The sequence below is a fragment of the Cydia fagiglandana genome, chromosome Z, assembly GCF_963556715.1.
Source record: "Cydia fagiglandana chromosome Z, ilCydFagi1.1, whole genome shotgun sequence".
Lineage (NCBI taxonomy): Eukaryota > Metazoa > Arthropoda > Insecta > Lepidoptera > Tortricidae > Cydia > Cydia fagiglandana.
In genome coordinates, this window is record NC_085959.1 from 39967739 (window position 1) to 39993388 (window position 25650).

The 25650-nt window shown below is 42.2% G+C and overlaps 1 protein-coding gene across 1 annotated transcript in view; it reads left to right on the forward strand.

Annotated features, from left to right (window-relative positions):
- LOC134678193 (spectrin alpha chain) overlaps positions 1-25290 on the forward strand; it is a 47395-nt gene extending 22105 nt beyond the window's left edge. The window contains exons 20-46 of the mRNA XM_063536654.1: positions 605-730; positions 1737-1928; positions 2549-2738; positions 3272-3482; positions 4066-4183; positions 5001-5045; positions 6791-6939; positions 9151-9361; positions 9847-9992; positions 10415-10517; positions 10901-11050; positions 11163-11300; positions 11781-11898; positions 12400-12595; positions 12860-13062; positions 16529-16643; positions 17009-17213; positions 17696-17900; positions 18360-18586; positions 19120-19233; positions 19455-19602; positions 20033-20147; positions 21125-21237; positions 21927-22076; positions 22537-22707; positions 23627-23796; positions 23881-25290. Coding sequence (XP_063392724.1) covers positions 605-730; positions 1737-1928; positions 2549-2738; positions 3272-3482; positions 4066-4183; positions 5001-5045; positions 6791-6939; positions 9151-9361; positions 9847-9992; positions 10415-10517; positions 10901-11050; positions 11163-11300; positions 11781-11898; positions 12400-12595; positions 12860-13062; positions 16529-16643; positions 17009-17213; positions 17696-17900; positions 18360-18586; positions 19120-19233; positions 19455-19602; positions 20033-20147; positions 21125-21237; positions 21927-22076; positions 22537-22707; positions 23627-23796; positions 23881-24009 — 4158 coding nt within the window. The 3' untranslated portion in view covers positions 24010-25290. The remainder of the gene's footprint in view (positions 1-604; positions 731-1736; positions 1929-2548; positions 2739-3271; positions 3483-4065; positions 4184-5000; positions 5046-6790; positions 6940-9150; positions 9362-9846; positions 9993-10414; positions 10518-10900; positions 11051-11162; positions 11301-11780; positions 11899-12399; positions 12596-12859; positions 13063-16528; positions 16644-17008; positions 17214-17695; positions 17901-18359; positions 18587-19119; positions 19234-19454; positions 19603-20032; positions 20148-21124; positions 21238-21926; positions 22077-22536; positions 22708-23626; positions 23797-23880) is intronic.
- Positions 25291-25650: the final 360 nt, after the last annotated feature.

Genomic DNA, 25650 nt, shown 5'->3' on the forward strand with positions numbered 1-25650 from the left:
GGCTAAGGGATATATATTTCCCACATACGGCACTTCAAACATGTGTTCTATTTTCAATGAGTAAGATTGACATTCGATTGTCATATTTGAACTGTCAGCCTGTTGAAGGGTTAATTGAATCAAAATCTTATTGCGTAACAGAATAGGGTCTACTATCGCTGGTAGTCAGTTTAGTCTTTTGCAATATGAACAGCAGAGTACTCGTATTCAAGACAGTACGAGATCCAACGTCAGCGATCTCGTTTGGCAAGCCGAAGTCATTTCAGCCTTATTGCTGAGTTTTTGTTCTTGCATGTAATACCAAACAAGAATAATTTACTGTATTAAAATTGCAAGCCACTAAGATACGAGACAATATATTTAAGCTGTGCGACCAGCGGCGAGAAAGCGGCCGGCGATCGACCTTGCGTGTAAATGTAAGAGATGCACATCAATCGTGAATATTCACTCTGCTGGCTAGTATTTTCTATAAGAGAAAACGATTGCCCATGAAGATTGGATTAGCTAATCGCTTGCGGATCGGTGGTCGCCGCATAATGTGACATTTCATCAATAATTTTACAATTGTGTCGTCCATATTCAAATTTGAGCTGTTTGTTCGTAGATCGAGGGTCAGTATGACAACCTGCTGGGCCTGGCGCGCGAGCGTCAGAACAAGCTCAACGAGACCGTCAAGGCGTACGTCCTCGTCCGCGAGGCTGCCGAACTCCACACTTGGATCAAGGACAAGGTAATAACTATAAACTGAAACCTAACCTAACCTACACTTCAGGAAGCAGTTTCTTTTGTGTAGGGGTCGCAGTTCTACGCGTAGATGTCATATACTAAAGCAAAATAGATCTACGCCTCCAGCGATGAAGGCTGGATGCTATCACACACATCAAGTCTTCAGCCAGGACACGTAGTGGGATTGTCTATAAGGTGAGACACACACTACGTCCCACTCTGCTGGGCGGACTTCTCTAAAATGCTCTCAGGTTGGAGTAGGAAATGTAACGAACTCTACTCTTTTAGTATTTTTGAAAATACTAGAAAGATGACTGTTGTGTTGGCTTAAAAAGTTACAGTGTCAAACTAAAACTCTGCCTCCTAAAGATCATATGAATAATAGTTCCACCAACTTCGCACATAGCCTATACTATACCATCAGGCCCCAATTTCACATCGGTGACAGGTGCGGCGAATTGTAAAATCACTGTTGCTGACGTCACAGGCATCCATGGGCTACGATTACCACTTACCATCGGGCGGGCCGTATTCCTGTTTGCCACCATCATTGTATTATTTAAAAAACTTTATTATATCGGAAAAAAACAGATATTTCTCCTGCGAAGTTTCTGACAATTGTCAAAGATTTAGAAGAATTGTAGGTAATTCTTGACAGGTAATGAGTTATATGTCCGAATTTCGTGACAATTGTAGTGTTTCTTGTGACAATTGTCATAAACTTAGCAAGAGAAATATCTGTTTTTTTCCGATATCATAAAGTTTTTTTTAATAATACAATGATGGTGGCAAACAGGAATACGGCCCGCCCGATGGTAAGCGGTAACCGTAGCCCATGGATGCCTGTGACGTCAGCAACAGTGATTTTACAATTCGTCGCACCTGTCACGTTGGTGAAACAGGGGCCTGGTGAGATACTCTGACATTACTAAATTTTTTTTAATATTTTATTAGTAAGACATCCCTCGCCATAATCCCCGTCCAGTCTAAACGTCCACGTTCGTCCACAGGAAATGCACGCCCAAGTCCAAGACGTCGGCGAGGACCTGGAGCAGGTGGAGGTGATGCAGAAGAAGTTCGACGACTTCCAGAACGACCTGCGCGCCAACGAGGTCCGCCTCGCCGAGATGAACGAGATCGCCGTGCAGCTGATGACTGTCGGGCAGACGGAGGCCGCGCTCAAGATCAAGACCCAGATGCAGGTGAGACAGCATGACCAGTAGAACAGGACAGAACGACCTGCGCGCCAACGAGGTTCGCCTCGCAGAGATGAACGAGATCGCCGTGCAGCTGAGTCGGGCAGACGGAGGCTGCGCTCAAGATCAAAACCCAGATGCAGGTGGGACCAGAAGGCCTACACTAATCTTTCAAGCTCCCTAGGCAGCGGTGGAGTGGCTGTCACTTCGAGAAGCCTGCAGCAGCTTTATTCACATTTTAACACCACGAGTGAAAGAGACGGATTACTACCGTTTGTACTGACTGTACGTGCCCAACCTGGCCAGAGTTAGGCTGGATATACCGCTAAAGTAAGACGTCCAGTGCTAGACTAAATATTGACGAATAGCGTACTGCACGCGTTCAAAGGTCTTTACTAGGTTTACTATCTTCTTGGGGGCATGTTTCGTTAAATCGTTAGTTATTCGTTGTCGCAGTATGATAGGAATGGTTTAAAAAAAACATTTTCGTTAAGACATATAACACAAAGCAGGGTTATTGTACCAACTTGCTGATGTGCAATACCTGCGTAACTTTCAGGGGTCAATACAAAAGTATTATCACATATTTGACCAGTAAATTTACTAAAATATATCTGTCGTAACAGGAGCTGAATTCCAAATGGACGTCTCTCCAACAACTGACGTCAGAGCGCGCCGCTCAGCTCGGCTCGGCTCACGAGGTGCAGCGCTTCCACCGCGACGTCGACGAGACCAAAGACTGGATCGCGGAGAAGGAGGCCGCGCTCGCCACCGACGACCTCGGCAAGGATCTGCGCTCCGTGCAGACGCTGCAACGTAAGCTTTCCTCATGTTCCCAAGCCTTCACATAAAAGCCTTCACGAATTGTTTACTGGAAAAACCGTACCTGCAAGTTACATTTTCGGTGTCTCACAAGCTTAATTGCTGTTTCAAGACGGGTTTCTTTGTACAACTTGCCTCTGTGAATCTGAACTGGAGGGCTTACGGAATACACACTTCGGGCTTGCATTTATATACAAGCAGTTTTGTTAAAAAAAAAAAAATAAATAAATAAATAAATCATTTATTCAGGTGAAATAAACCCTATTTTAAAGATGTTTTTCTTCTGCCAAACTGCAGGGCACTTTGTTGGCAGAGGGAACTCCCTTAAACATAGATGGGTAGACTTAGCTAATTGCCTAATTAATTGCTAACTTATTTAGGTACATCTTATTGCTTATGCTGGTAACTTTAACTTAATTTTGTTCAGATTCGATTCGCACGACCACTTTTGTGTTGATGATATTGTGACGTTGTTCTTTGTAACGTTTTTTGGCAGAATCTTGTACTAAAACTTATTCATCCACCAGGCAAGCACGAGGGCTTGGAGCGCGACCTAGCCGCTCTCGGCGACAAGATCCGGTCGCTCGACGAGACCGCCAACCGGCTGATGTCGACGCACGGCGACTCGGCCGACGCCACCTACAGCAAGCAGCGCGAGATCAACGAGGCCTGGCAGCAGCTGCAGGCGCGCGCCAACGCCAGGAAGGAGAAGCTGCTCGACTCTTACGACCTGCAACGGTGAGTCTTTACATACTAGGATTAGACGAAGCTCTTAATACATAAGTAGATGACAGATAGATGAAGTGTAGGGGGCAGCATCTGCTTAGAAGCGTGATGTCAAACTGCGCGCGGTACAGTTGAATCGATCGCTGCACAATTCCCGTGGGGTCTTTTTGTTGGAGCTCTAGTTAGACTTCTATAGTTATTCTAGTTCGTTGCTAGGCAAGCATGAGTTAAAAAGCACGGAAGTGCGGTGTCTTTTTATAATTCCATCGCCGAACTGTTGGAAATATTTCAAAATGTGAGGGTTTCAACACATGAATATTTTTGCCTTAAAACAAAATAATATTTTAAATATAGTGTTGTTATCTCCTCTTAGAAATACACCTCCTCTCCTCTTAGGGCCACTTGCACCATTCCACTAACCCGGGGTTAACCGGTTAAATCTGGAGTTACCATGGATACCAGTACAATTTGACACTGGATTAACGGTTTAACCGGTTAACCTCGGATTAGTGGGACGGTGCAAGTGGCGCTTACAAATATAGTGACCAAAACGTAACACCAGCTGAACCTTCCTAACACTCGCATGTTGTTCCAGCTTCCTCTCCGACTACCGCGACCTGATGGCGTGGATCAACTCCATGATGGCTCTCGTCAGCTCGGACGAGCTCGCCAATGACGTCACCGGCGCCGAGGCGCTACTCGAGAGACACCAGGTGAGCGTTCAACCCAACATAACCAAGCATAACACCCCATTTAGACGGGTCAAGAACTTACATGCGATTTTCGATACACTGCGGTACAGATGTAGTGAACATTGTGAACAATCCATTGCCATCTTATTTTCTCGGAAACGTTCGTATTTGTCATGCTACTTCAGTACTTTTTGTACTGAGACTGACTGAAATAGCATAACACGTTCGCGCGTTTCCGTGAAAATACGATAGTAAAGGATCATTCACTACATTAGTATTTTGTCGGCCGACTGAATTAATTATACTCCGTAGTTATCAATGTATCAAATATTGCATGCAAGGTATCGAGCCGTGTAAGTGGGGCTTAAATCGTGCGATTTAACGGCGATGTCAAGATTAAATGTGATTATTTGGGCAAATACTGATGGATGAAATATTTGCCCAAAAGGCACTACACATCCTAAAAAAAATAGTTGTCATTTCAGTTCATGTATATAGGAAGTTAAGAATACTGAGGCTTAATTTTTAGTTTCAATTAAATAGCTTTAAATTCAAAACTAATAATAATAAAATTAATTCATTATACTATTAACTTTCGGAGGCATAAAAGATAAATATCCTCCGAAATGCTCCGAAATATGTGTATGACAATACTGAGTTTTGCTTTCCTTTCTTGGAAGTACAAGATACGCTCTTATTTTCTCTGTTAATGTAATCGCATCACAGCAGTAAAGGGTTTCCATTCCCTCTGTTTTATCATATAAAAAAAGCCTTAACTCTAACCTGGGCCTTACTGGGTTTATAAATGTTCCAATAGTAAAACAGTGACGTGTTGTAGACTCACCGGCTGGAGATAGACGCGCGATACGGCATAATGCCGCAGGTCAGAGGCATGAGTGGCGCCTAACACACAAACAATAATACACGAGTGTGCAACACACACAATACCAGTTTTATTATACTCTCATAAAGTCTCCCACTCCTATAGTCCCGCAGACGTGATGTCGCGTCGGCAAAGCCTCACGGACGCCATATTGGCACACGGGATACATACATAATGTATAAAAATATGAAAAGTCAACCCCAGGTGTATCAAAATTTTCAAATTTTCATACACTTTTCGACGCTGTCTTTTGCTGGGACTTGAGGAGTTAAAATATGCGTGGCGTATACCATTGTCAACCATACTTTATTCACCTGGATACCATTGTCGACGCAGTTAACAGATTCTTAACCCTTATTGCGACGATATAAGGGCCACTTTTAGTGCGAAATCGGTAAACAGATCGTAAAACTGGTATTGCGTTGTGGCGACGTCGACGCTGTGGACACTTTCATCGCGTCGGCGTTCTGACTTTTCATTAACAGACCAAGAGTGCATTAAAATTTGCTATTAAGAAATAAGGTAGAAGTACTAGTGCTCGACGCTGCACTAGTATTCGACATGGGCACATTATGTCAAAGTAATATAGGTTAAATTTGAACGGCGAAGATTTTTCTGTATTCGAATTTAATTCTTGTCACTTTGACATAAAGTGCCCATTTCGAATACTAGTGCAGCGTCGAGCACTAATACTTCTACCTTACAAAAGGTATTCTGTAATTTTAATGCTCTCAGTGATATTTTTATTGTTATTTTAATTACACTTCACATTATGTTTAATTATATATTTAATAAAGTGATTAGTTTACTAAAATATAGCGGCTAAAGTATTCAAGTCACTATTAATACAACCTGACCCACCCGAAAATTTATTCTTATGTTTTAACAGAGCCTTTTTAGTATTCATGTACCCTAATAGGTAAATATTTACTTATTTTATGATCAGCAAATGTTAGGATTTATTTTATAATTTTGGTGTTGTCCTGTATTCTCAAATCCAATTTTGATGTTTGTATTTATAAATTTTATAGTAATTGTAATATAATCTTTGTTGTGTGTTTGATTTTGCGGTACTGTATATTTGGTTTCTTCCTAATGTTCTTTGATGTTTGTCACTCACATTTGGTTATTTGGTGTTGTTTCCGCTCTTTTACCTTTATATCTTTACTTATATTTTTTATGGGGTTCAAAATTTCCAAAAAGTTAAGTTATAATAAGTGTTGTTTATTTTCAATAAGGCACTTATCTGGATATTACGCTCCGTCACCTTAACAACTCGAAAATAGTATTAAATCTATTATAATTGCTAATAGATTTGGTATTATTTTTAAACAAGCTAATATAACGGTGCGACCCATTCAGATCTAGCGAAAGTCATTCGAAAAACGCGCGCAATCTCGGTAAACGAACATATATGTTGCCAAATAATATGTGACGTCCCACGGGTAAAGGTACCTTATGGCGATTGGCGCTTACGCTATTATAAACGCCGCTCCAATATTATTCAGGCGCTATGCGACGTAAGCGCCAGCCGTTTGTTTACCGTGGAACGTCACATATTGGCACTTAACTTACACATCCTAATTTCTATGGTAACAAAGACGTGTTACGATGTATTTGGCCGTCACTATCTATTAGATGCTGACTGTACGCGTACGCGTTCGTCAGAACTGGATGCACCTTTACTGTCGTACCGTGCTCCAAAACCTATGCTCCAATACTGACTGACTCTATTTGACATATAGGAGCACCGTACCGAGATGGACGCGCGCGCCGGCACGTTCCAGGCCCTGGAGCTGTTCGGGCAGCAGCTGCTGCAGGGCGGCCACTACGCCAGCGTCGACATCCAGGAGAAGCTCAACAACATGGGCGACGCGCGCCAGGACCTGGAGAAGTAAGACCTGACTACATTGCACACCACTTTTAGGGTTCCGTACTCATAGGGTAAAAACGGGACTATTATTAAGACTCCGTTGTCCGTCTGTCTGTCACTAGGCTGTATCTCATGAACCGTATTAGCTAGGCAGTTAAAATTTTTACAGATGATGTATTTCTGTTGCCGCTATAACAACAAATACCAAAAACAGAATATAATAAATATTTCAGTGAAGCTCCCATATAACAAACATATTTTTTTTGTTTTTTTGCGTAATGGTACGGAACCTTTCGTGCGCGAGTCCGACTCGCACTTGGCCGGTTTTCAACAGGTACAGCCGTATGTTATAAAACTAGTGGCGTTGCACGCTACGTGAACACTACCAAATTAAACAACTGCGGCGGCCTTAGGGCCGTTAAATTAACATAACAGCATATTTTGTGATCACAATTAGATTAAAAATAATGAATTTTGTTAATTGATTTATTATTTTTGCACAGCGAAAGTTCATAGCCTCTCTTTGATTTGTTAGTTTTTAGCTGCTTTGCTTTTTAGTTTGTTATTTATTTTATTACAAGCTTCTATTTAATTATGCTTGTCCTAGAAGGTCTGTTGGCATCACTGACGTAAACTGTGGAGTAAAATTTGGATTAATCTCTTAGTGTTCAATGGAACTTAATTTTGGATACAATTTTGAATTCATTCATAAAGTGAAGTGGGTATGCACTTGTGCAGCTCGTTGTACATCAGGGCGCTCCCCAGGCGGGCGTCTGAGGTGACTGTGCAGTGAAGGATACAGTCGATAATCATGTTTCATTTTATTTTTTTTTGCCATGCAATACTTATTTTGTGCCTATGCGATTAAGTTTTTGTTTTATAGCTTTTGCGATTCTTTTATACACCTACTTATGTTTAAAAAAAATCACATTCCTTTTTTCAATTACGCTATTTTTCATTTCTGGCACATTATTTATCATACCATCTCACATAATTGACCATCGATCAATATACAGATGTAGTGCATAATTGTTTTTCATCGTATTTTCACGGAAACGTTCGTATATGTCATGCTACTTCTATCAACCTCAGTACTTTTGGTACCGAGACTGACTGAAATAGCAAGACCAATTTGTACGTTTCCGTCAAAATACGAAGCAAAATAATTATGCACTAGATTTGTACTCACTTCGTTTATACAAATACATGCATAGTTATATTTTGCGATTGCAATACATTTTGCTGTTTTGCGTGTTATTTGCCATTTTATTTAAAATTCAGAAAAGTGATAGTGTGTAGTAAAATATTTAAATTTTCAATAATTATTATAAAAGTTTGCCCGAATGCTGGACAATAATGTATGTAACTTTTGGAGTGTAAGTGTGTATGTGTATCACTTGAAGTTTTCTTGTTTTCTATGGCGACCAATCTGTAAGCAGTCACGTTTCGTGATTTCTTATAATGTGTTATAACATGTTCCTATGGTAACTAGCAATAAAATGATAGTGGGTATATTGCCACGCGGCTTTTTGCTGCCGAGTGGTGTACATACAACTGAAAGTTTTTAATGCGTCTGCTTTAACATATTTTCATACTTATTAGTAAATTCAAGAAAATTTGGCGGGAACACATTGATATTTTAACAACGGGAGTAATGTTAGAGTTGAAAATTTATTTTTATACCTACATTTTACATCAATTCACGTGCAACAAACAATGTATCAATTAATGTAATTGTGATCACAAAATATGTTAAGTTCAAAGACACTATTCATTGTGGAAAGATATGAAACAAATATGTCATCTATGTATAGACTTGTAGCCACCAAGCCCCTTCGACTTGACGCTACAGTCCCCGTTTGACGTCTTACACTGCTCGAAAAAAATTAATATCATCATCCTAGCTGTGATCTTCAATGTTTAACCATCTTAGGAATAAGTTAGCCTTTGTACTACACATTTCATGTTTTATCTGATGTAACCAATATTCCTTATTAGGGTTCCGTACCTCAAAAGGAAAAAACGGAACCTTTGTAGGATCACTCGTACGTCTGTCTGTATATTTATACACAAAATAGTTATTTACCTATAGATGACAGCAGAACCTGTTAAAAATGTGCAGTCAAGCGTAAGTCGGACTTATGTATGGAACCCTTGAAACGCGAGTCCGACTCGCACTTGACCGGTTTCTTTTTTGTATAATAAAGTGTTTACTTACTATCAACTCCCTAGGGCGTGGGTAGCTCGGCGCATGAAGCTCGACCAGAACCTGGAGCTGCAGCTGTTCTACCGCGACTGCGAGCAGGCGGAGGGCTGGATGGGCGCGCGCGAGGCGTTCCTGGCGCCCGCCGACCAGGCGGACCAGGCTGACAGCGCGCAGCCCGACAACGTCGAGCAGCTCATCAAGAAGCACGAGGACTTCGACAAGGCCATCAACGCCCATGTGAGTAACGAGAAATCAAACGGACACCCCAATTTGAAGATTCCAGCCAGTAGGCTTAGTATGAGTGAGCCGAGACATTGTCTCTCGAGCAAGATAGAATACCAGTGTCTTTGTAATAAACATAGAAAAAGATGGGTGGTCTATGTCGCGCGCATGATCCTGTCGCGGTGCACTCGTGGAAGCTTAAAGGGGAATACGATAAAAAATCCAGTCGATATGTCGCCATACTTTTACACATCGCGCCTTGCGGTAAACTTCGTAGCTTACGACAGTCGCAAACGTGTCTTCTAATCACCTCCCGAATGGATACGTATCGTAAAAACTATCATCGTACTTAGACTTTTTTTATAATTTAAGACGTTGGGGTCCACTGTCACCTAAACAGTTTAGTAATAATCAAAACTAAATTAAAATTTACTTGAGTGATCTGAAAGCTCAGTAGCTTTTAATTAAACTGATAGTAAATTCTTTATTGTGCTTAACAGGAGGAGAAAATCGCTCAGCTGCAAACGCTGGCCGACCAGCTGATCGCGTCCGATCACTACGCCGCCGACCCGATCGACAAGAAGCGCCGGCAGGTGCTCGACCGCTGGCGCCACCTCAAGGAGGCGCTCATCGAGAAGAGATCCAGGTATTCTTACTTTCACCCCTTCACCCACAAAGACGTCAACTGACGCGCGCGGCTACAGCCTAATGTACTGACGCGCTGAGCTGTAGCCGCAGCCCAATATCAACCTTCGTGCAGTCCGATAAGGTTTACTATGACGCCACACACGATAGGCGTGCCCAACCTTCGTGATGACCTTTGAATGTGTCAGTGGTGGTCCGCGTAAATAAAACACCCCCTTTATTGTGTAATTGTTTTTATTATTTATAGGTACTTCCAAACTGTTGTAATCTTTAGAAAAATTAAGATTTGTCTAATGGTTCCCTGTCACATTTTTTTTTATTGTATTATCTTGTAGGCGTTTTGGGGTCACCTGTAAGAGTTAATCACAAATAAAATAAACATAATATCAAGTAGAAATTGTTAATAAATGTAAATGTTGGTAGATTGGGCGACGAGCAGACCCTGCAGCAGTTCTCCCGCGACGCGGACGAGATGGAGAACTGGATCGCCGAGAAACTGCAGCTCGCTACCGAAGAGAGCTACAAGGTAACATATTCTCACCTCATTTTCACATATAATACATTCACCAGCAGTATTTCTATCCGTCGGACAATATTTAAAGACGTTTTGACATCTTAATTTAAGAACTAACATAATAGGGAATATTACGAAAAACTCTGCATAGAGAGCGCCACTAGCACATACTAATGGCCTGCCGTAGAACACAAAATTACGGCCTCTGGCACATTCAATTTCTATTTTCGCGTTTCGCGTGAACAAACCGCTTTGATGCAATGTCATAGTGAAAACTTGTCAAAAAGCTGTTTAAGGCATGGAATGTGTAAGTTACTCTATTATTTACAATATCTGCAAGTGCTGCACTCTGGCGGTAGAACATTGCAGTAATACCCCCTATTCGTTTGCGACAGGACCCGGCCAACATCCAGTCGAAACACCAGAAGCACCAGGCGTTCGAGGCGGAGCTGGCCGCCAACGCCGAGCGGATCCAGTCCGTGCTGGCCATGGGAGACAACCTAGTGCAGCGCGGCCAGTGCAGCGGCAGCGAGGACGCCGTGCAGGTGACATATCCACAGACATATCTAAATTTTAAAATATTCGGTTTACGAGTGTCAATTTCATTAGTGCTACATTTACTATTACGTGCCTAAACTCATGTGTAACTTTTAACAGGCTCGGCTAGCGTCCATCGCGGACCAATGGATGTTCCTCACGCAGAAGACGACCGAGAAGTCGCTGAAGCTGAAGGAGGCCAACAAGCAGCGCACCTACATCGCTGCCGTCAAGGACCTCGACTTCTGGCTCGGAGAGGTCAGTATAATATTTTTATTTCAAACAACAGATTACACGGTGGGACTCCAAGGTACTGATCACAGTACCTTCGTGTCCCACCGTGTAATCTGTATATCAATGCATACTATGTTATTTTAGTACTTACCTAAAATTGTATTGCATGCATAGTCAGCAATACTATTCGCTTAGCACTTTTGCATACATACTTGTATGCAGGAGGGGTCATTTTTCTCTGCAGCTGACTGTACAAGACTTGACGCAGGTGATCATCTATCGCCTCACATAACCTCTTACATTCATCAGTTCATCACATATCTTCCAACTACTGGCAAAAACATCGCAGTCTTACTGAGAAATACATATAGATAGTGTAAAGCGCGAACCTGTACGCCAAAGTGCGCGCCTTCGAAACTGCCAGTAAGTCGCGATGACGTATTCTTTTATCGAGCTTTCAGAATTAGTTCAAAACAATAAATTATTGAACCAATTGACCAACAGGTTGAGAGCCTCCTAACCTCCGAAGACTCCGGCAAGGACCTGGCCTCCGTCCAGAACTTGATGAAAAAGCACCAGCTTGTCGAGGCCGACATCCAGGCGCACGAGGACAGAATTAACGGTCAGTAACACATAACTATTTGTACACGTATCTCGATGCGTGAAGGTTCATGAATGGTCACCCTTCCTTGTCTCATTTGAATTTACTACACTACTATAGAGAAATCTACTGCTTTTAGAGAAATATAGTAAGAATAGAGTGCTCACTCCATACCTCAGTTTTAAGTTTTTTTCTTGGTATCAAAACGACTGTTATTTTCAAAGTCGACGTCTAGCATCGATTAGCGAGTGGGCACTCTATATATTTTTTGCTCTATGCTTCTACTGACTATGCGCTCCAGCTAGATTAGTTGAGGGACTCAACCTGATCTTTCGAGTTCGCTAGGTTCGATTAGGTTCACTAAACCTAACCTAGCCGAGAAGACTCCAGCAGGAAACTAAGCTACTAGTCTTAACGACTGAGATGCTAAATGTATGTTAGGGCTCTTTTAGACGATGCGAGAATACGCATGCGAGTTCGCGCGCCGTCTAAATCAGACTTTAACCAGCTTCACTGTTCCAGACATGAACGCGCAAGCCGACGCGCTGGTGTCCAGCGGTCAGTTCGACAGCGCCGGCATCGGGTCGCGTCGCAGCGCCATCAACGAGCGCTTCGAGCGCGTGCGAAACTTGGCCGCGCACCGCCGCGCGCGCCTGCACGAGGCCAATACCCTGCATCAGTTCTTCAGGGACATCGCTGATGAGGAGTCCTGGATCAAGTGAGTGTTGTTCCTTCAACGAAGATCCTTGAGGCCTAACCTCGTCCAACGTGACTCTTCTGTTATTGCCATATTATTTTTTATTTGTTGCTTGGCGTTTATCCATCAAAAATTTTAAAAAATATTTTAAATTTTGTATGAAACTTTTAGTGTTTAACCAGTTAGATCAAATTAGCTGCTTCCTAAAAAAAAACATTCTGTACATTATTTACTAAAAACCTCAATTTCGAGAAACATACCTCTAACACCGTTGTAACGTGGCAGAGAGAAGAAACTCCTGGTGGCGTCCGACGACTACGGGCGCGACCTGACCGGCGTCCAGAACCTGCTGAAGAAGCACAAGCGGCTGGAGGCCGAGCTGGCGAGCCACGAGCCCGCCATCCAGGCCGTGCAGGAGGCCGGCGAGAAGCTCATGGACGTGTCCAACCTCGGCGTGCCCGAGATCGAGCAGCGGCTCAAGGCGCTCGGTATGTACCACTACACACCCAGCACCACTGAATAAATAGTACTATCGTATAGAAAGGAAACTTCCTACAAAACCAAATGTTGACAGCGGTTCCGGGTCGAATGATGCTGTTTTTCTAATATATGACACTATCCCTTGCGGCTATTTAGGGTTGTCAAAATTGAAGCCATGATCTTCACTGTGGTCGTGCACGCAAAGGGACGTCAAGTTGTGTCAACCCTAAAAATTGCTCGGAGCATAGCTAAGCCGAACAGTGCCGAGTTTGCCCGAAGTCAGGAGTATCGCACCCCTGCCAGCACTCCTTCTTCTGTCTGCGAATTATTTGTGTTTACATGCTAAGTACATTTTTAACCCATCTTACTAACCGTCTGAGTTGAGTGAGATATACAACACTGCTTCTCCACACTCGTGTGAGACTGTGAAACACGCAATTCTATGCTACGCATACGTGACATGCATGCGTGATAAATAGGAAACTTAACTTTACTCATAATAAAAATATTACGCTACTAAAACGCTAAAAAATATCCAGTCTGAATCACTTACAAATTATACCATTGGCTATAAGAAAAAAAAACAGAGCATCTAAAGACTCACCATTCCAAAACATATCTTCTATATATACTCCTTCTTAAAATGACTAAAAATAAAACACCAGATTTGCGAAGAAATTCAAAGTTGTATGTGAAGCTTCAGTCTCCGAAGTACCTCTCTTACAGGAATAAAGACCCTCAACAAGTAACACTGACAACATAGGCAGCAACAAAAATTAAAGCTGCTGCTATTCAACTCAGAAAGTCATTTTCAAATTTTCATGTCTAAACATTTTTATATTTAGTCATTTTTAACTACTCGTCAAAAAAAATCTAGTACAGATTTAGTGCATAATTATTTTCCATCGTATTTTCACGGAAACGTACGAACGTGTCTTGCTATTTCAGTTAGTCTCGCTACAAATAGTACTGAGGTTGACTGAAGCAGCATAACAAATACGAACGTTTCAGAGAAAATACGATGGACAACAATAGGGAATATTAGGCAAAGCTCTATGTAGGTGGCACCTTTGGGGCACATACAGTAAACAAACCACATTGACACATCACACGTCACGTCAATCATATGGCCTACCGCGAAACAAGAAAATCGAAATGTCGTTATCTAATCTCTCTATCACTCTTGCATATTCGAGCGATAAAGAGGCAGATAACTAAATTTCGATTAACGCGTTTACCGGTAGGCCCTTGTTAACAAACCGCCTTGATGCATCAATGTCGTATTTTATTGTCTGTGAAAACTGGTCAAAAAACAGTATGTATAAGCTAGTCTATGAATTTACTGTGTCGGTAGTGCTGCACTCTGGCGGCAGAACATTGCAGTAATATCCCCTATTATGCACTACATCTGTAAGTCCGTATTTCCTGATATGTGACATATGTAAAGAGAAGATTGGTCGATCTGCAGATTGGAACAAGTACACAATAGAGGATGTGCGGGTCGCGTTTGAGAGTTATTCCGAATGGTGGTGGGTCTACCTCATGGAGGAGGAGTGGCCAGTTATCGTGGCCGATATGCTGGAGAAGGGACACTTTGCTACAAGTGAGCTGGGGGCGACTGTACCTACTGTTGTTACGGACAATTTATTTAAAGTAGTAACACTACACTTTTGTTCATATTTTCTACTCAGAATCACGAGCTCTTTTCATCTTAATAGGAGAAAAAAAGTGTCCCAAGGTTTTACAATTTTTTCATAGTCTTGCTAATGGAAAGATCGAAAAACGTAAGTAAATTTTGGCGCGATTTTTTTCTTCTATTAAGATCGAAAGGACTCGTGATTGTGAGTAGAAACAACTTAAAAAATCCAAAAATGTGTAGTGTGTAACTTTAAGTAAAATAGCCTTGTTACGGACAATTTATTTTTAGGGTTCCGTAGCCAAATGGCAAAAAACGGAACCCTTATGGTTTCGTCATGTCTGTCCGTCTGTCTGTCTGTCCGTGTATGTCACAGCCACTTTTTTCCGAAACTATAAGAACTATACTGTTGAAACTTGGTAAGTATTCTGTGAACCGCATTAAGATTTACACACAAAAATAGAAAAAAAAAACAATAAATTTTGGGGGTTCCCCATACTTAGAACTGAAACTCAATTTTTTTTTTCATCAAACTCATACGTGTGTGGTATATAGATACAGGATAGGTCTTCAAAAATGATATTGAGGTTTCTAATATCAGTTTGCGCGAGAGACACTTCCAAAGTGGTAAAATGTGGTTCCCCACCTGTAACTTCTAAAATAAGAGAATGATAAAACTAAAAAAAATATATGATGTACATTACCATGCAAACGTCCACCGAAAATTGGTTTGAACAAGATCTAGTAAGTACGCTGCTACGGAACCCTTCATGGGCGAGTCCGACTCGCACTTGGCCGCTTTTTTCTCTTGTCCTCAGCACAGTCAATGTTAGATTTTTTTAACCGCCTTCGACAAGGCGGTTCTATGTTGTGGAATGGATATTCGGCTGAACGTTTTAAATAATTTAGAATGCTCTGGTTTTTTATTTTCATTATTTTTGCTATCGGTATTTATTTCAGACAGAACTTATTTTTTAAATTAGATTCTATTCAAACTGGATATTTCTCTCATAAGACGACTTTATCTAGACGATAGTGAATGGAAAGCCATATCAATGTCAAAGATAAATTCAATATCCCTTCGGCCGCCAAAGGATCACGATGACGGGCCGCACACGATAGCCGTGGCGTTTGTCATATTATCATTAGTCCTAAAACTGAACCCAACCTGGGTTAGGTTTGTTCTATGGCAATCCTGAAAAGGAACGCGTTTCTGAACCAAACAAATTATGACTAACGAAAATGCGGACAAACAATACATTATGACTTAAAACTTTTTGGGAAACAATAGAGACTCGTTGTAACTCGAAGATGTGGTAAGCAAAAAATGGACTCACTTAGGCTGGTTTTAGTGTCACGCGTACAACGAATAATCTCGATTGCATGAATCATTATATTAATTTCATTATCTTTATCTGTGATTTATTTCAATCATTGTCGCATGTGGTGTTTGCCTATGCATATGATTGTAACCGTAGGCAAAGGGATAATAAGATGCGTAACGTATAGCGAAATCTTATAATCTTGACACCTAATCTCCATCAATATATCTATATCTCCATCTTCACCACTTAGGGCCACTTGCACCATCCCACTAAACCGAGGTTAAGCGGTTAAACCGTTAACTTAGTGTCAAATTGTACTGGTAACCGTAGTAACTCCAGGTTTAACCGGTAGACCCCGGGTTAGTGGGATGGTGCAAGTGACGCTTAGATGGTTGGCAGTCCTCAAGTGCGTTTCTCCAGAAACTTCCTGCCTCGCACAGCTAAACTGTGAAATGAACTGTCAACAGCTAGAGTTGTCATTATTTCGGTTTGAACAATACATTTTTTTATTAGCTCTAGCGTGGTCGGAGCTGCAGGCGCTGGCTGATGAGCGCGGCGCCAAACTCCAGCAGTCGCTGGCCTACCAGCAGTTCCTCGCCAAGGTCGACGAGGAGGAAGCCTGGATCAGGTAACTAACTGTTGAGAAACCTTTTTCCCACTGCTTCTGGTATGCATGCAAAGTCCTTTAGGGTAGTCAAGCGGAAGCGTGTGCGTAGACGTGCACGAGCGCATTGCAATATACCGATACTTATGAGAGACGGCACACTGCTTGCTTGTATCCATTATATCAAAATTACAGTCATTAGCTCCATTTTGACCAATTGATCTGTCCTGTCATTTTAGTATCTGGAATATAAAAAGCAACTTAGATCGCGTAAATTCATGTGTAATAAAATGAGACTACATTATTCTTGAAATTCTATACTTTTAGTGAATTCTTATTTTTATTTAACGAAGGCATAATATATTATGACACTGTCGCTTGGTTGTTAGCGAGAAGCAGCAGCTGGTCGTGGTCGGGGACTGCGGCGACAGCATGGCCGCCGTCCAAGGCCTCCTCAAGAAGCACGAGGCCCTCGAGGCCGAGCTTGCCTCGCGAGGCGAACGCGTGCGCGACCTCGCCGCCGAGGGCGAGCGCCTGCTCGCCGCCGGCAACCTGCACTCGGACGCTTTGCAGCACCGCATCCGCGCGCTACAGGTAACACAGGACTCTAGGCTAGAGTAACCTGAGACTGCGCAAAGCATCAAGCACGAGGCTCTCGCAGCCGGGATTGTCTCGCAAGGCAAACATGGCAAATTCTTGTATCAAACAAGAAATACAAGAAATGCTATAACCAAATGACATTTATGACATCCTACAATATTCTTTATTGACACAGTTATTTTTCACTTCTTCAATTCATTTAGGTAATTACCAGTGGCGGCGCGTCTAGATTTTTCGTAGGCAAGCTGTAGCTGAATTGCCGTTCCTTTTCTACATAAGTTTAATGAAAAAAGTCCAAGAGACTGAATATCAGACAAGTCGATGGGAATCGAGTTATATGGACGACTGGTACCTACTTGTATAGACTTTTTTAGCATCCTCCTCTTTTCCATTTTATCAGTTAAGCTTTAAATTTAAGCAAAATGCAATTTTATTGTATCCTTCCCTTTAAAATAACCCTTTACAATTCCACTCAGGCCAAACTGGAGAAGCTGACGAGTCTAGCGGCGCGACGCAAGGCGGCGCTGGTGGACAACTCGGCGTACCTGCAGCTGCTGTGGAAGGCGGACGTGGTGGAGTCGTGGATCGCGGACAAGGAGACCCACGTGCGCTCCGACGAGTTCGGCCGCGACCTCTCCACCGTGCAGACACTGCTCACCAAGCAGGACACCTTCGATGCCGGTGAGACAACCTACACACTTCATATATAGTTATAAATAATCCATCAAGGTGAGTTCAAACCTCGGCTGTGGTGTAAAGAGCTTTATCTTGCGAAAGCAAAGGAGTGGAATTCACTTCCTGCAAATTTATACCCAATCCACTATAACTTCTTCTTTCGAGAGTGAATAGATATTTGGGTAAGCTTGTTCCGTCCTAGACTGCATCGGCACTTACGATCAGGTGAGATTGAGGCCTTACATTATTCCATTAAAAAAAACGGTCTGGAAAATGACAAAAACTTAATCTTTTTTACTTTTTTTTTCGAGAATGTTTTTTTCTGCTCTATACAGCACCTCAGTTGATTTGAACACCATACACACATGAAAGGTTAAGCGTGAAGAGGTAACAGACAAACAGCTGCTTTCGCATTGGAAAATAAGAATATTAGTACGGTTTTTTAACAGTAATTGTCATCCACAGGCCTCGCCGCCTTCGAGCACGAGGGCATCCAAAACATCACCTCCCTGAAAGAGCAACTGGTCGCGGCCAACCACGAACAGACCCCGGCCATAGTCAAGCGGCACGCTGACGTGATCTCGCGCTGGCAGCAGCTGCTCGCCGACTCCGCCGCCAGGAAGCAGCGCCTGCTGGAGCTGCAGGACCAGTTCCGCCAGATCGAGGAGCTCTACCTCACGTTCGCCAAGAAGGTAACGCCACCAGCACAGTAGCCATTTAGCCACGAAACACGTCACGCGCGCGGCTACAACCCAATGTGGACCTTATGCATTTCGACAAGGCTCACGACGCCGCGCCGCGCCGCGCACGCCATCTTTGTTGTATTTGATTGATGGAGCGTAATTTTTTAAACGACTACGAGAAATTTTATTATTTTTTAAGCTGTTTATGCAAGCATGTGTTCCACTGTGGCATCTAAACTAGAGCAGAGTCTTGTGAATAAAGTGTTAAATAATAAATATACAAAAAATACCTTACGAACGTTTTGCTTGAGTATCAGCAACAGCAAATCGGACCCTTAATATATAATTCCACGAACCTGTCCTCTCCCACGGCTCAAATCTGAGCCACAAAGGTTAGTGACCTTTCATACAAACAACATTTTTTTTGTATGAAAGGTCACTAACCTTTTGTGGCTCAGATTTGAGCCGTGGGAGAGGACAGGTTAACTTGGCTAAAAGTAATAGATTCCTAAGTTTTAGCTAACCACATGTGCATTTGACAGGCGTCGGCGTTCAACTCGTGGTTCGAGAACGCGGAGGAAGACCTGACGGACCCGGTGCGCTGCAACTCCATCGAGGAGATCCGCGCGCTGCGCGACGCCCACGCGCAATTCCAGGCAAGTAGCCCAACACCTACCTACTCGGATTACGACGAGGCTCACGATAGCGCCGCACACGTTAAGCGTGGCGTTCAAACGGTTAAAACGCTACGTCAATTTGACGTTAATAACGGCGCTTCTATTCTCTCTTGCTTGGTTGAGATAGCATAGAGTTCATTCATATTCATTCATTCAGTCGGTCAAAAATATTTTACTTAACAAATTATTCAATTGCACAGGCGTCACTGTCATCCGCCCAAAGCGACTTCGAAGCCCTGGCCGCGCTCGACGAGCAGATAAAGTCGTTCAACGTCGGGGCCAACCCCTACACCTGGTTCACCATGGAGGCCTTGGAGGAGACCTGGCGCAATCTGCGCAAGATCATAGGTCAGTCCCACATTAATATAGATTTTTTTCTAGCAAAAACCCAATTTACTCTACTTCATGCTACAGTCCTGATTACTTAGATCTCTGAGCCTTATATTAATTACAAGCTTTTATTTAACTTGCAATGTACCTATGTAAGTGCGGGTCGAATCTTGCAAGTTAAATTTGACCCACTTCCCGACTTCCAATGAAGCTGAAAATTTACATACATATGTACATCTTGTGACAATACAATATTATGGTACCATCGATCTGATCTGGTGGCCATCGGAACTCTGTGATAAAACAACGCAACCTAATTGTGTTTGGGGTTTTTAGAATTGCCTCGATGATTTTCACTTGCCTGTGGAAAGAAAAGTACAGTCAGCGATAGAAGCCTCTACCAAAAATTAAATGTTTGCCAAAAACTTATAGTATGGTTGACTTGCAGCGGAGCGCGACATCGAGCTGACGAAGGAGGCCCAACGCCAGGAGGAGAACGACAAGCTCCGCAAGGAGTTCGCGAAGCACGCCAACGCGTTCCACCAGTGGCTCACCGAGACCCGGTCAGTATCTACACCAATCCGTCGTATCGAGGCAGAAAGCTGCACGGATATGATGGCATTCTTGACTACTTGACAGTGTGACAAAACGGTATCCGTCACTCTATCCCGTGGCGTTAAAGAGTTACTTTAAATATCACTTGAATAAAGCCATCCATAATACGCCCGCTGATAATTTAGGAAGTTAGAGCGTGCGTGAATTGTGAGAGCGTCTGCTACCTATTTTTAAATACATACGTTTCGATTGGCGTTTTCTATCAACGAACGTCATCTTGGCTAGCCCCCAGATTTGTACTACTGTATCGTGTAAAGCCTTTTATTATGTCTTTCGAGCTATCTGTTGAAATACGGAAATGCTAACACCGCCTTGATGCGCAGGTACCAACTGCTAGGCTGGGACGGGTAAAGTACCGCCGGAACTGTAACATAACACGCCTTTTCACACTTGTCGGCTAAAATTAAGGACTTGTTAAAAGGCGATGCTTTTTTTGTCGTTCTGTGCGTGAAAACACCGTTTTTTTCCAGCATTTTCTACTTTTGATGTACTAATTATCGATGTGTAACATTGGCGTGTAACCGATTTCAAAATTAGAGAAATTTAGATTGCCATGGTTTAAAAGATGACTTATTTATTAGTCATTATCTCGTTTTCTTATTACTTTTGAGATCGGTTCGAATCTGTTTTTATATTATGTTTGATGTAATTTATATCCCACCTAATCTTATAGAATAGATAAAACAAATTTCATGACAACTTACTAATAAATTGATTCTACATTTCTACTATAGAGATATTCAGAATTAGAAAGAGTCAACTGACTCCAAACTGCATTTATCGCCGGGTACTTTACAGTCGTTATCAGATAGGTGTCTCTAAAATATCGGGTATTGCAGCACCTTGGCATGTACTCTTCTTAATTCTGACATTCAGTATCGCCGTTGTCTTTGAATAGATACTTACAATAATAATGATACGACAGCACATCGATGATGGAAGGCACCGGCTCGCTCGAGCAGCAGCTGGCCACGCTGCGCCAGCGCGCCGGCGAGGTGCGCGCGCGCCGCGCTGATCTCCGACGTCTAGAGGAGCTGGGTATGTACTGCCTGTGTTAGGTCATATTAAAACTACCTAAATCACTAAAACTAACTCCCAAAAATACGCTAGCCTATTAAGTTTATATTAGACTGGATCACCCAGGTTCGAACCCTGCGGGGTTCCCATAAGGCTGGCTGCGTTCACCCTTTGGATCGGTATGCCGATTCGTTTGCCCGATGACCTGAATGATTGGTAAACGCGCCGTATATGTTCTTAGGGAGAGACAGCTGATTCAATGTCAATCAATTTTATTAGGGGGTGGGTTTCCCAACTATTTCTAGGTGCTAATTTTGTCATAATATTTGTACCATATTATTTTGTCCCGTATGTCTAGTTTGTGTTTAGATCTAGACATCATCTCCAGTATAAAAATAGACAAAGTATGAATAAAAGTCGTTGAAAATGTTGAAATAGATTAACTTTTTGTACCCAAACCCGCCTCCACTACCACTCACTAACCTTTTGAACGCCAAACGGCACATTAATTTGCCGTGCCACTGATGCCTCGGGGGTAAAATTTAGTTTTGTGAATAAATAATGCCAACCTAAAAGTGGGTAGTTTTTTATTAGATTTTCATCAAAAAACGATTGACGTCAAATGCCGTCTTTGGCGTCGTTGTCACGATTTTGCGTTGACGTAAATTGCCGTCTGTGGCGTTCAAAAAGCTAACCATCCTCTGTGACAGGCGCCGCGCTCGAGGAGCACCTGATCCTGGACAACCGCTACACGGAGCACAGCACCGTGGGGCTGGCGCAGCAGTGGGACCAGCTCGACCAGCTCTCCATGCGCATGCAGCACAACCTGGAGCAGCAGATACAGGCCAGGAACCATTCTGGTCAGTTACATGTTCTCTAAAGTCTTTAAAACATGTTAAATACCGTTTAAGGCAGCAGTGTACAGATGTAGTGCATAATTATTTTCCATCGTATTTTCACGGAAACGTACGAACGCGTCTTACTATTATAACAGTCAGTCTCGGTACAAACATTACTGAGGCTAATTGAAGTAGCACGACAAATACACACGTTTCCAAAAAAATACGACGGAAACCATTAAGCACTACATCTGTAGCAGTTTTACACCAACGTTGCGTCGATCAGCAGCCATGGACACGACTATACGCCGACGCTCGGAAAACGCTAGTGTGGTGTCTCTCTTGCCGTGTACCATAGAGAGCTTTCAACAATTTGAAAAGAGTTTTAATATTGAAATGTTAAATGTATTTAGACCATAATCTAGTGTTTCAAAATACACATTACTTGCGACTGGTTTACAATTTTTGTATTTTTGCACAGGCGTAAGCGAGGACGCGCTGAAGGAGTTCTCGATGATGTTCAAGCATTTCGACAAGGACCGGTCCGGGCGCCTCAACCACCACGAGTTCAAGTCTTGCCTGCGGGCGCTCGGCTACGACCTGCCCATGGTGGAGGAGGGCCAGCCCGACCCCGAGTTCGAGGCCATCCTCAGTGAGTACCTACTGTTTCTATACGTGGTAAACGCACCGCGAAAACTACTGTTTGCTAACTGCTTGCGTGGAACAGTGCACTGTGCACTGCGCGAGCGATACGCGAATTGCGCTCTAGCGGCCAGTGTTGCCAACTCGGATTTTGAAAAAATGCTAGACTAATGTCTAGATTATGCCAAAAATTTTGAAATATGCTAAAAAAATGCTAAATACATACGTTTTTCAAATTTGCCGCCTTTTTCTACTGACAAGATCTGCTTGACCAACTTTATATAGTCTGTCGACGTCCATCCGTCCACAAAAGTCAAAATTTATATGAAAATATAAACCACATAAGGCGATGGCGCATATCGTTGCTGCCAAGTTGGTGCAAACTTGGCTTAGACTAAATTATGCTAAAAAATATGCCAGATGCTAAATGGAAAATTTTGATGCCAAAGCGAGTGAAAATATGCCAGATCTGGCATCATTTATGCCAAGTTGGCAACACTGCTAGCGGCACGTTAGATCTGAACGCACCTTTAGCCCTTTGAACGCCACGCCTATCGTGCGCGTCCAACATTGTGAACCGTGTCAGAATACACTAATACTGATATTGTGCTGTAGCCGCGCGCGTCATTTGACTTCGGCGGGCAAAGGAAACGAAACCTCCGTTATGAGCTGTAGGCTAATTAATCTCAAAAAAATAAATTTAAATTGTATATTTACGAGTAGTTTGTAAATGTTGACAAAAAATATATTTATATTGAAAAATTTATTTATTCTCTCTCGCATAGACTATTTGATTAAAATAAAATAATTGCGTTGTAACATTTGTTACTCTAATTGTCCATCGAATTACTAAACCACATTCTCAATCTATACCAATTTTAAAGTTCTGTTTGTAAACAATCATGTAACAAAAACGACCATTCCAACAGACGTGGTGGACCCGAACCGCGACGGGCAGGTGTCCCTCCAGGAGTACATGGCGTTCATGATCAGCAAGGAGACGGAGAACGTGCACTCCTCGGAGGAGATCGAGAACGCCTTCCGTGCCATCACCGCGCACCAGGACCGCGCCTACGTCACCAAGGACGAGCTCTACGCGGTGAGACCCCTGTCCTTTATAACGGACATGTCACTTGTTCCTCTAGTACTTAAATTATTTCTAAATACCAACCCTACTCCACAGAACCTCACCAAGGAGATGGCGGATTACTGCGTGGCGCGCATGAAGCCCTACGTGGAGCAGAAGACGGAGCGCCCCATCCCCAACGCGCTCGACTACATCGACTTCACGCGCACGCTGTTCCAGAATTAAACACCCGCACCGTAGCAGTACTAACCTATTAAATCATACATATACACTCTATTTTTAATTTTGTACTTGGCAGATACGTCTGCTGACCCCCAGACTTTACCTTGTGAAAAATTCTACGTCTCTGGTAGGTCTTAGTTGACTAAGACAAATATGAACTGTAGAATATTTATTCAAATTTTTATAACTTGTCGATTTTATAGGTGTAGTGAAAATGCTTTTATTAGGCCTGGCTTAAATCTTACGCCAGTGCCTTGTTTTAGAGCTTTCTTCACTTTGTTTATAATATAATGTCGTTTAGAAGGTACGAATTTTACATGTCCTTTAGAATGGACATTCCATAAGCTGCGCAACCTCTGACTTGTTTCTACTTTTTATCCATAACTATCCTCCCATTGCTCATAAGTATTATTAACACTAACTCATAAATAGTGTTAAAGGTATTTCGATGTTGTATTTCCATTCTGCATATTAAACTCAATCGTGTATAAGCTAATTATAACTGGAAGCACGTCAGGTAAAGTGTTGCCAACTAGCAAAATAAAATAAAAAATCTTAACAGTTTAGTACTGCACGGAGCGTGCTTAGCAAGTTAGCACTCATATATTCCAGTATAAGTGTAACAAATAAAGCATTTAATTTTTTAAATAATAGTTGTGTTGCTGTGAGGCTGAATAGTGCGTACGCTCGGCAGAGCGTCCTGGAACCTGTGTGTCGCTTCGTAGTGCTTACCGCTAGGTAACTCGCGTATGGTACGGACTGATGAATTAATTATGCTGCCCCTTTCTAATGAAGCTGCTCGAGTGAAGTACAAATACAAACTACGTCTATTTTTGTAGTAATAAATCTATTGACGTTTGATTATTTGTAGCAATGATTGTTAAATAAATGATATTGTAAAATGTGACTTGTAACGTAGTTTTAATATGAAGTTTAAGAAATTTTACTGAATTGAAATTACTGTTGATTTTCTTTTCAAATGAAGTCATAAAATGTCCTTTCTAACGGACATAGGCAGGCAATAGGTTATACACAGTATTTAAAAGAAATCAGTCCGTACTCGGCTAAGGGATGTCGTTCCTTCTCTCTGAACTAGCAGAGAGATAAGAATGTTCCCCTCCCCACTTGTCAGCTCTTTAGCCTGCAACTAGGTGCCTCGATACGATAAAGTATTTAAATTATTACTATTCTTAAGCCTAACAAATGTTTATTGTCGCTAAGAACTTTATTTTCTGTATTCCATTATTAACAATCAATAAATATTTATTTCGAATTTTTATCTAATTACCGTTTTATTTAAGTATTTTACTAACGTTCCATGGACAAGCTGATGCTGACTATCAAACCCCGTTATCAGTGTTGCAAATGAATCATAAAATATGGGTTGGCAAGACTATCTGTCGGTTGGAACCCTAACTTCACCATTGGTACCCAAACATGCTCATTGCAGAAAAAAATCCAATCCACTTGGGATACAGCTTTGCAGATTCTCTTTGGATTAGAAGTGCCTTTTGGATTACTAAAGCAAAATACAGTCAAACAGTTTGAGATTAGATTATGTATTTACAAGCTTAACAGAATTTATATCTTATCATTAGCTATCACTAGTGTTTTAACAACAAACATTTCATTTTTAACACGTTC